The sequence below is a fragment of the Nuphar pumila genome, chromosome 15 (assembly GCF_984573655.1).
Source record: "Nuphar pumila chromosome 15, dmNupPumi1.hap1.1, whole genome shotgun sequence".
NCBI classification, from domain to species: Eukaryota; Viridiplantae; Streptophyta; class Magnoliopsida; order Nymphaeales; family Nymphaeaceae; genus Nuphar; species Nuphar pumila.
Window position 1 is genome coordinate 47,917,451 of NC_143263.1, and position 11,983 is coordinate 47,929,433.

Consider the following 11,983-nt stretch of genomic DNA (forward strand, 5'->3'; position numbering starts at 1 on the left):
AGCACGGCTGCAAATACATTCGGTCGGCAAGTTTTTATGCCTATACCAGGATATCTGGGTTATGGTCAGGTTGAATACCTGAGAAAAACCTGACAAATTGACAGCCCTGTGAATATTGCCTCCCCTGAAACCAGCCATAAGTCTAGCTTTGGCTTGCTTTTCTTTCTTGTTACTTGATACATCAATCTGAAAGGAGTACTCGAGGCTTTACAGATAATTTATATTTCCATAATCTGAATAATCAAAATTCTTTGAAATAGATTCTACAGGGTTGATGAAATTCAAGCCACGCCAATTAACACAGGCGTAATAAAGAATTGGCAACAACCGTGATTGGCAACTTTGAATGCGCATCCATTTAATTGACTCATTTGGATTTTTTAGTACTCTGTCTCCAGAACCCCATCAATAAGTCCGAACTCCATCGCCTGAAAAAGGAAGAATAGTTTGTTCAGTGTAAGATAATCACAACCGGAGTTTTGAGAACAGATGATTAGAGAGAGAGAGAGAGAAGAGAGAGAGAGAGAGATCCAATAATAAAAGGTATAAAATAGTATCACTAGCTTGATATTATTAGAGAAACATCCACAGCAAGTAGAATGGCCTCAAAACGAGAATCTGCTCCATCAAAACCCAAGGATGTCATTATGGGACAAATTTGGGGTACATTTGCAGCCGTCCAGGCACCAACCTCAGAAAGTGTGAGAGTGCCATTCCTGAGAAAGCCAGTCAAGGGGTCAAACCCCATGACCCACTTTCTCAGGCAATTGGGCATCAACTCTCAACTATCCAAACTTTCTCAGCTTCAACTTTCTCGAGTTTGCAAGCACTTGAGAAAGTGGTTGGATTGATCTTTTCCGCAGAAACTTGAGAAAGTGGTGGTCTACCTGAGAAAGTGTGAGTGCCATTCCTGAGAAAGATAGTCATGGGGCCAGACCTGTGACCCACTTTCTCAGGTAAGTGGGCACCAACTCTCTCAACTAACCATCACTTTACCAGCCTGCACTTTCTTAAGTTTGTAAGAGTGGCTGGATAGAGCTTTCTTTTCTCAAAAATCTGAGAAAGTGGTGCTTTCTCAGGCGCTTGCAAACGTGCCCTTAGGTGCTTGCAGACGTGCCCTTGAACTGTACAAATCAATTTGGCCTTTTCATTTGTTCAAAAAGTACGGGTTTCAAATGGTGTAATTGGTTGATGCATCATTATTATTACAAATCAAACACCCATGATATCCTAATCCTCCCTCCTAAATAGTTATCCATCGTTGCATGTGTGTTTGCACTTGTTTTCAATCACTATGCGCATGACTTCATGCATTCCCTGATCAATGACACACCAAGCTTCTAAAGATCCAGGGCAGTGTTGTCATAAGAAATGAGGTGTAAGCCTCAAATTTCAATTTTGTTGTTTAGCCGTTTATAGAATACAGAAAACCAATGAAAATTTGTACCAAAATATCATATTTTTGAGGTTTGGAGAAAATTTGACATGGCAAAAAAGCAATGCAAATCAAGATGAACAAAATTTTGAGAGATCAAACAAATAAGCAATACATGAAGTCTGAACTCATTCAAGAAGTTTAAGCTGAGGAATGAGGTGCAAGGTGAACCGCAGCCTCCTAACTTTTTGAAGCACTAGCCATGTAGAGAAAGGAGTCTACACAGGAGGTGTAAGAATCACAAGTGAGGTGCATGCCTCTATAGAAGCAATAAGGCATAGAGCCTCTGCCTCTCATCAGGGCACGTTTTAATGGTGAAAGCCTGCTAAAAGACTAAAACCATGATAGATAGCATGCAGTTCGAAAAAAAACAAACAAACAAGGACCATACATGTCCATTGCCTTCTCACAAGAAAGAAATACTTTTATGGTCAAGATAGATACCTCAGAAGATGAGAGGAACCGATCCCTTTCAGTATACTGTTGAACTTTTTCCAATGTCTGACCAGTAAATACCTCATACATTCTATCAATTTTCTACAGGGAAAAAAATGTGCAATTGATATTACACCAAATACAGTAGATATCAAATCATTTCATGAAGTGAAATGCATAACATAAGAGAAAATATATAACAATAGCTAACAATCAACTACAATTAACAAGCTGCACCTATAAAAAAGGAAACTTACATGACGAGATTGAACTGCTTCATTAACTTGCCGCCTCACATCCTCCACATGACCCTTAAGTAATGATGCAAAATGATCAACAACATTCGATAATATAAAGGTGATTTTTTTTCATCACCATTAAAACATATTTACTGTTGCAACCAGGTTAGTTTAGGCAAGATCAACATCCACCCAAACTACTAATTGACAGTACAGATCTAAAATTATTTTGCAAGCTGAGTCATGAAACTCACACGGCTGTACTAAGAATGTGGCCTGTACCCTATGCCAGATGTTGGCAGCAGCTCATATAGTAAGCAGAGTAAAAAAGAAGGCTCTAACATATATTTTTCCTAAATCATCTGTAATTTTTACAACCATTTTCTAATATCTCCAACCAAATGAAACATCTTCATTCAATTAAATGTAAATAAATACCAATGCCTGTCTTCAATATGTTCCCCTCATACAGCATGCAGTTAAACACTAGATAACACAATGGTTAGCAGTGGAAGGATAATCATACCCCACAACCACTTTGCGGTTGATGAATCATAATGCGTGCATTTGGCATCGCATAGCGCATTCCCTTTTCTCCTCCAGCAAGAAGAAGTGCCCCTTGACTAGCAGCAACACCAAAACATATCGTGCCTACCTTTGGTTTTATCTAAACATTGGGAAAGAAAGAGAACTATGAGCATCATATTGAGTTTTCTCCCAGCAAAATAGTAAGATGGTAACATGATCAGTTAAACATTTTATCAAGAATATTGGTGAATTTAACACGACTGAGAATAACTAAGAATGTGAGTTAGACCCATGCATTTTTTCTTTTTTGATAACGAAGGAAACACGTGCAGGGAGGATTCACAGCCTCAACCGTCCCTTCACCAATTGCTTCTCATGGATGCAAACCCTGCAGGTACCCACCTGACCGACTGGGTAGGTCTCCCCATCGCATAGCACACACCCGGTATTGCACTCTCAATGCCTTTCAAACCCATGCATGCATACCAACAATTTATGTTTCCCATATTTGTATAAGCATCATATATAAGGCATGCAGTTGTGCATGTGCTTATTGTGGCTTTTTCTTCAATATTATATTCAGCATAGCATTGAAATTTGGTATTTTAGGAAGGACACATTATGTGGTGTTTAAATAAATGAAAATTGTTCAAAACTTGTGATAATACAGTTCTCTTTATTTACTTCAAAAATATATGATGATCTTTCTAGAAACTTTTTCCCTAAATGTCCATTTTTCTCATTTAACCTATTTTATTTTTATATTATTCACAACCAATATCATGCCAAGAATTTCCCATAAAAGCTTCAGACTCCATGGCTAACATCACATACAACAGTCTGAAGGAACAAGGATGGACTCGTCCAAACCAGAGAATCAAGCACAATGAGAGACCTCTGCAGAGGAAAGAAAGGGAAATTTTCAAAATGACACCTAGCCTTTTTTGGCATAATTCAATAATACACCTAATGTTCGGGAAATTTAAAAAAGGCACCAAGATTTTATTTATGACATAAAAAAACAAACTTTTTTTAAAAAATTGTAGTCATTACTAGCCTGTCTTGGGTAGGTACAAAAATATTACGTTTTTACCCTTCAACATTTAGAATATGCTCTTGTTCTCATATGCGAACCTAGGCTTGAGAGACTTATAAATTAGGTGAATGTTGATTAGATATCTTCCTCAATTTTTAATTTTATTTTTTATTACTTAAAATGAAGTGTTATTTAGATCTATGTAGTCAAAAGTGCCGACTAGGCACCGACTAGTCCGCCTATTCGGCCTAGGCATAAGTAAAACGCCTAGGCTTTGCAATTCCTAGGTGGGTACTTTAAAAGGTACCATTTTTTCCAACTAGGCATCTACTAGGGTGCCTACTCAGCGACTAAGCTGACCTCGCCTAGGCACAAGGGCAGTTTAAGTCATTCTTATTATTATAAATTTTTTAATGTATGAAGGGATGGGGGTTAATTTTAAATGGTTCTGTTTTTTATACGTGTGTTAATTTGTTTCTGATGTATTTTTCTGTTAAAGGCTAAAAGTAGGATATATGTGTGAGTTTTTGTAATTTTTTCTATAAAATCCCAAAAGCATGTTTAGTATTACTGATTATGTAATATGTTATTTATATATGTATGTGTTACTGTGCTTCTGTGACTTTTTCTGTGAAAGGCAGAAAGTATGATTTTTGTATATATATATACTGATTATGTTATGAATAAAATCTATATGTGTGTATGTCTATGTGTTACAATCAATCTTTCTGTGAAATGTTGAAAGCAATATTTTGTTGATTATACTGAATTTGTGATGAATATTTGAATACATATATATATATATATATATTCTGGTTATATATATTTTGTGAAAGCATGTGTAATTGTCTGATAAAAACATTTTATTACCAAAAATATTAAACATATTTTTATGTATATTTTTTATTTTTCAATCAGGGGTGCCGACTAGTCCTGCATAGTCCTCGACTAATCTTTTTAGGGGTCTACCCAGCTAGGCACAACCTAGCGCTTTTGATTACATAGCTTTAGATCATCATCATCATCATCATCCCATGCCACAATAAATTGGTTCAATTTAAAGAAAAATGAGGAACTTTGGAAGAGAAGAGAGAAATGTGATATTTTGTAAGGTCATATTTGAGATTTTTCCACAAATTTAAATTCAAAACTGATCACAGCTTTTCTTAATTAATCATCATGATGTTTAGGTGCATTTTTAAGATGTTCAAAACATAGGTAATTTTTTAATTATGCAGAAACCTTAGGGGACATTTTGAAAATTTCCAAAAGAAGAAATCATGGCAATACATATGATAGACAATACTGACGTTTTAACCTTACCCAAGACATACAATCATAAATGGCCAAGACAGAATATGTACTTCCACCAGGGCAATTAAGATATATCTGCAACAAAGTAAAAAAGAAGAATCATGTCTGGAACAAAATGAACGTATGTACAGGAGTAAATGGGTTATAACACAAGCAGACCATGATATCTGCTTCACTATCAACGGAAGCTAACGTCACAAGCTGTGATATGACTTGTTGAGCCACTTGAGAGTTAATTGGTTGCCCTATAAAGATGATACGGTTGCGCAGTAATATTGATGTCAGATCTAGAGGACCTCCTGGAGTCATCACAGCTGGCATAATAGGCGGATTCCCTTTTTTTGCCTCTACAATTTTACCATAGCTGTAAATATGAAAAAACAAACAAAATACCATGATTCATAGTCACTTATTAGATTATACCCGAAAGAACAAACATCATGATGGGTATTAGATAGTCAAAAAATAATATGAAACAAATTTGAAAGAATAGAATGGGGCAGTATAAAGCTCATCATATTGTGCAAATAATATGAAGTGTGTAGTTGTGATGAACATACATACACTCATTCATACATATGTACCTATAACTTGTATAAATCAGCAGTTCTAATGGAAACAACAAATGCATTTCAACAAGGAGCAGCACTTCACATTAGAAGTCTGTGCCAAAACTTTCTATAAAGCAGCCAATAAAATGGTTTATATGGTTATGGTTATTTCTTCATTCTCCTTTCCTTTAACACTGCCATGATATTTGCATACATTTTTTTTCCTTGTGTTGCACACTATTCCACAGTGTTGTGAGAGGCGTACGCCTCAGTACCTGAAGCGTACGCCTCAGAGGTGAGGCGCACACTCAAGGTACTGAGGCGTTGCTGTGATGCGCTTAAAGTAAAGTTTCACTTCTAATATGCCATTTAAGTCAACTGTAGTACTGTACTCCCCATGTTTCTGACATCCAGCAGTGCAAGTTAGTGAAATGTTTCACTAGTGCGAGGCGTTGAGTGTGATGCCACATATTTTTATGATATACTTAGCGTTGAGGCATCACACTCATGTTGTGAGACATGCCTCAGAGGCGAAGCGCAGGCTCAACGCCTCGCTTCGCCTCATCGCATTTAACAACCTTGCTATTCCATTTGCATGCTACTAATAAGATATTATAGCACTTTGTGTCTTGTGTAAATTGTGAACATGAATAAGTCAGATGAAACTAGTTATCTATTAAAGAGAGGTGTACCTGATTCTCTACCAATTACTTCATATGTGTGTGGTATCAAAGAGCTATAGGCTCTTGAAGTCAGATAAGATCCAGTTGGAACTAAATTCTAACAAAATGCAATAAACCACCAAAAGACATTGGCTTCCAAAAAATATTACAGAGCAAAAGAAAATCAGGGTTGTATATACGGAGCAAAGATACAACTTCTGGAAAAAATTGAATAAATTTTAAGTTTATTTTTTATCAGATCACATCTAAACCGTACATTCATGATTCATTATTTCTGGGCAGGAGATTTGTCTCCTTGAGTTTTTTCATGTTTCCTTGATTTTTTCCAGATTCTGAAAAGCATGTTAAGCATAGGTTTCCTTTATACTGATTCTTTTGGTCATCGACCACTAGTCACATAATGTTAAGCAATTGTAATATTTATTTTAGCTAGAATAATTGCTTTGCTTAGCAAAGGAAAACAACACTTTAGAAAAATAATAATAAAATAAAGAAAATAACATAAGAAAGTTGGATTACACTTTTTTTGGAAACCAACATTAATACAAAAACATCTCAACCTATCCATTATAAACAGATGTTAATGGAAAATGCATACACGTAACAATAAGAACACCAATCAAGAAGCAATGCAAATGGTTACGGCTATAGGCATAAACTTTAACAATCCAGAAAATGCATAGTGCAGTATGTATGTGAATGGAATCTTGATGACAAAAGAAATTCATACTTTTTCAAATAAATAAACTAAGCAAGAATAAACATTAAGAAAGCATCCTTCAGAAAATTACCTAGATTCACCAGGATAATTAAATCTTTGGCCAAAATGTGACGACGATTCCTTCCTTTTATAGGATAATCCTAGCCAAAGAAATGTAACTTAGTTCAACATGAATAATGCATCACTATAGAAGTGAATATAACTTGCACAGCCAAGCTATTTGTAATGGCAAAAAAATGACTTAAGAAAACATGAGATAATATTTGTATCGATCCTTCAACTATGAAGCCTAGGAACTTTCAGACTTCAATAGTTATATTGTTGGTAAATGAACCAATCTGTGTGCAAGCAGATGAGGCTCATTTACTAATTTAAGTTTCGGAAATGGGCTGACAAGCCAAATTCAAGCACAGCAAGACCAACTTTGGCTGGATTAGTGATGGTTAATTTTTCTCTTTACCTCCAGAATATTTGAACAAAGGAAGAATTGGCCCTAGTCTTTCCCTCCTACTACCACTGGGCCCAAGATAGGAGAGAGGAAATCATGGAGGCTGTCCCATCATTTCTCAAACTTTGCAATAAATTACTCATCAGTTCAAATATAGCTTATATCTAGTGACCAATGGGCCTTTAGGATGTGGAAATTGTCTTAGCATCTGCACAACGCTGGTAACATAACAAAGAAAATGTCTCCAAGAAGTGGAAGCAAGAATAATGAGGAATACAGAAAACTAATCCAATTGCAGGTTTATTATTTCAAATATCCAATCAAAAGAAAAAAATTCTTCAACTTCTACAAAAAAGAAAAATAAGCTACGCCATAAGCAGAGTATTCCAATAGAATTAGATGCTTCACAACCACTTTTATGTAAGGCATGTGACCGGCACGTCTAAAAGTCTATAGGGTCTTTATGCTACACTATTCCAAGTCCACTTCACATGTCAATGGCCTACTATGGCAGGAACTAGTATTGGTATATGTTTGATCTATATATGTATAGTGCCCGAATACTTCAGGTTTAATGACAGTTCAAGGATAGTAAACTGAAGCCCTCTGCAGATCTATAATATTGATGTATAATATCAGCCACAAGTGGAAGTCGATCAAGGTAACACCAACATGCCACTTCTGCAACATCCTCCATGACGGTCATAAAGGCTGATAAAAAAAGAGCACAAGAAAAGAAAGCTAATAGCCACATGAAACAATGTAACCTCAAGGTTTGTGTAAGGCCTAAGATTTGTAAATTCAACAAAGAAACGATGGATGTGAACTCTCAAAAAATAAAAAATCTTATTTACCCATAATCAAATACCATGCATCCCAAATGATCAAAACAAAAGTAATTAAGTTAAACTTGTAAGAAAAACAGATTTTATACACAGATGCACGTGCACATGGACACACATATACACGAACACATGCATGCACACACACACACACAATAGAAAGAACAGATGGGAGCTAACAACAAGCAACATCACGTGCACATTCTGTGTACTAGCTTATGTAGACATTGGTGTAAGCTGAACTCAAATGCAGATAAATGAAACAAGGTGTAAGCTGAACTTAAATGCAGATAAATGAAATAATCGGTCACAAAATCTTTGTTGAAACTAAAATCGTTTATGAATAGCCAAGAAAAGCTTCAGATTCTAGTTGTTCACAAGATGACTTTGTAAATGCAAAATTAAATATAGCAATAACGATAGCCCAGTAATGCATATAAAAAAATCCAGCTTAAGAAGTAGGAAGGGAGAAAGAATGCTAACACAAAATGTCTCATCTAAACATAATCCATGTTATGTGTTAATGCGCACAAGGTCAAGTTAATCTGTTTCATCTTCATTTATGAATCAATCTAAGTTGACACTCACTATTAAAAGCTTTGAAATCTTGCTACCAATTTGCAATGGTGTGTTTGAATCAAGGGAATCAGTAGAACTGGAATCCAAAATTCCACTAAATTCCCACTTGTAGTTGGAAAATGGTCAAAGGAGACAGTGGGGTTTAGTGAAATCGGATCCCAATTCATTTCACAAATCAAAACCCACCCTAAACTGGTGAGTTTGGATTCCGAGATTTCGATGGAATTGGAATCCAATTCCAATAAATTTCTCTTTGTGGCTGGGGAATGACCAGAGGATTGAGTGGAGCGGGATTCCCACTCCACTAAATTCCTTGAATACAAACACACTCCGAAGACTCAAAATGGGATAAGAGAATTGCAAGAGCCTCTGTACCACCAAAAAACAGGTTGGGCAGGAGCACGCTCACCTAAAGAATCAGGCTGAGCGCAAATGAATGGCTTAGGAGAACCCCTGCATGCACACACACACACACACACAGAAACAAGTTAAGAAAACCACTCCCTGTAGTGGTATTTCTTGCAGAAAACAGCCATAACAAATCAATCAGCGGACCGGTGTAGTTCGAAAGAGGCGCATCGCATACCTGATAGCAGAGAAAGGAACGGACGCCTGCTTGATGAAAGCGCCCTTGAGATTGAGTGGCGTTGAAACAGCCATCTGCAGATGAAGTCAACCCGAGTAAGAGAGAGAGAGAGAGAGAGAGAGAGAGAGAGAGAGAGAGAAACCCACAAAAGACCTGAAAATCTACAGAAAATGGGCAGGAAAGAGAGAGGGGAGCCATCGAGAGAGAGAGAGAGAGAGAGAGAGAGAGAGAGAGACGAGGGTGGAAAGGAACACGAGTGGCGTAAGAGGAGGGGGCGCAGCAGAGACTGGGGCCGGTGAGGAAATGAGGAGTCGGCGTTTCAGGATAATTTGGCCTCGGATAAAAAAATGGGCTCCGGTTGGCTCAACCCAGAGCGCTCGTACAAAGGGGCAGGCGGCACATGGTCTGGCCTGTTTAGGCTAGTATTTCAGGGGATAGCAGATCAGGTGATCTGTCAAAGTGATTTGACATCTTCATTGTCCATTGCTTCGTCCCACAAGAACATCACGGCCTTGTGTACAATGTGGACGGTGGGGATGCCGAATCACTTTTCTAAAAGTGATTTGGCAGATCACTTGTTCCCCTCTCGTTTCAGCGGGAGGACGTTTGATTTCGCAGACATGATTATGTAAAACAGTCCTGTCTGGATATTGCTGGCTGGTCACTCACAGATGTAAGTAGTCATCAGGCCAGCTCGGCCGGCCCAATTAGGGCCGGTTAAGAGCCCGAAAGGCTCAACCCACATCTTCGCCAAAGTCAGTTACAATGGGGCTCGGGTCATGCTCGAATCAGGCTTGGGACAGGCCCTTTAGGCCCAACCTAATTAACGGGCCAGACCTGTCAGGCTCTGTGTATGTTACAATGTGGACGGTGGGGATGCCGAATCACTTTTCTAAAAGTGATTTGGCAGATCACTTGTTCCCCTCTCGTTTCAGCGGGAGGGCGTTTGATTTCGCAGACATGATTATGTAAAACAGTCCTGTCTGGATATTGCTGGCTGGTCACTCACAGATGTAGGTAGTCATCAGGCCAGCTCGGCTGGCCCAATTAGGGCAGGTTAAGAGCCCGAAAGGCTCAACCCACATCTTCGCCAAAGTCGGTTACAATGGGGCTCGGGTCATGCTCGAATCAGGCTTGGGACAGGCCCTTTAGGCCCAACCTAATTAACGGGCCAGACCTGTCAGGCTCTGTGTATTTTATGCATGGGCTCGACTTTAGTTTAAACAGATCTGTCTGGCATTTTGTAGCTCGAACCCACTGATTACTGGCCTGATACTGGCCCAATGGCTATGCCTAAGCACAAAGGTGTCCTGGACAAGACAAGTCTTTTTTGAAAGACAAGGTGGAGTCCACCAGTTATTATTCAATCATACGACTGGGGTTTTGAACCTGCAACGTTCGACTACATAGCACTGACACCTCCTACCAACAATGAAGAGCCCCCATTGGTAAAGACAAGATGAGTCTTATTTATTTTTAAGGTAAGCTAGGGTTAGGCAGACCCCTACCAGTTATACAACAATACCATTGGGATTTTAACTTAACATCCCAACACAAGGTGACGGGCACTAGCTGCTACTACCAGACAAGCGGAGCCCTGGTTGGTGACAAGTAAGGATGCACAACGAGGCGAACTAGCTCGGGCTTGACTTGTTTAAGCTCGGCTTAAACTCATTTGAAAAATTAATGAGCCGGGCATGAATAAGGTTTGAGGCTCAAAACACATAAATGAGGCGAGCTTGAACCGACAGTCCAGCTCGAATAAGCTCGGTAAGTCCGATTAGGTTCGGTTCACATAGTCATATAAAAAAATTAGATTTATATATTTATGTACTTTATTCATAATCATAATACAAACAATACAAAGAAGGGTCTTACCTTAGTGGATATTTCTTTGGTCATCTTTGAAAGAAGCGTGAGTTCAAATCTGATTGTTTGCATCTCTTTAAAAAGGCATTTTACATCATTTTCAAAAAATGTAAGAATATTTTTAAATTAAAGGTTTTCAATCTTGAGAAGCTGGTGTTAGGCACAAAGTGCAATTTGATTCTATTAATTTAGAAAATTTTGATGTAAGGGTTCAAGAAGAAACATATATTCTGAATAAAAAAGGCATTCAGTAAATAAATATAAAAGGAGCTCAGGACGTGGGTGATGAAGAACCCTGAATGTCAAACGAAGAGAAGAAGAAGAAGATGATTGATGGTATATTTTTAAAAAAACTTGGTTATTGTTTCAAGTGTTATTTTTAAAAAAATTGGTTATAATGTCTTATACAACTCATATATTCATAAATGCTAAATATGTGACTTTATGGTTGTATTTTACGCAATTCATTGTTGTTTCATGCATTATAAATTTTTTGAAGATTTATTGCTATTTTTTTGGTTTTTATAATTTTTTAAAAATTTAAAAATTTGTATTAAAAATTTATGATTTTTTCCAATACAGTACATATCTTATTTTAGACCCGCTATACTTACAACCTATCATCGGCAAACCTTACCTCATTAAAATCACAACAAAGAAGGCAGACGAACAGAAGAAATATATTTTTGAAGCTGAATCAAAGCCCATTTCTGAGTG

The 11,983-nt window shown here is 37.5% G+C and overlaps 1 protein-coding gene across 1 annotated transcript; it reads right to left on the minus strand.

Moving 5' to 3' along the window:
* Nucleotides 1–206: 206 nt before the first annotated feature.
* Nucleotides 207–9,743, minus strand: CLPP6 (CLP protease proteolytic subunit 6). Its single transcript, XM_089988676.1, has 10 exons — nucleotides 9,551–9,743; nucleotides 9,398–9,471; nucleotides 9,221–9,264; nucleotides 7,013–7,082; nucleotides 5,147–5,351; nucleotides 4,997–5,062; nucleotides 2,636–2,776; nucleotides 2,128–2,181; nucleotides 1,880–1,972; nucleotides 207–428 (listed from the first exon to the last, which is right to left on the minus strand). Exons 1-10 carry the CDS (start codon nucleotides 9,593–9,595, stop codon nucleotides 381–383), a joined length of 840 nt encoding a protein of 279 aa, XP_089844802.1. The 5' UTR covers nucleotides 9,596–9,743; the 3' UTR covers nucleotides 207–380.
* Between the last annotated feature and the right edge of the window lie 2,240 nt (nucleotides 9,744–11,983).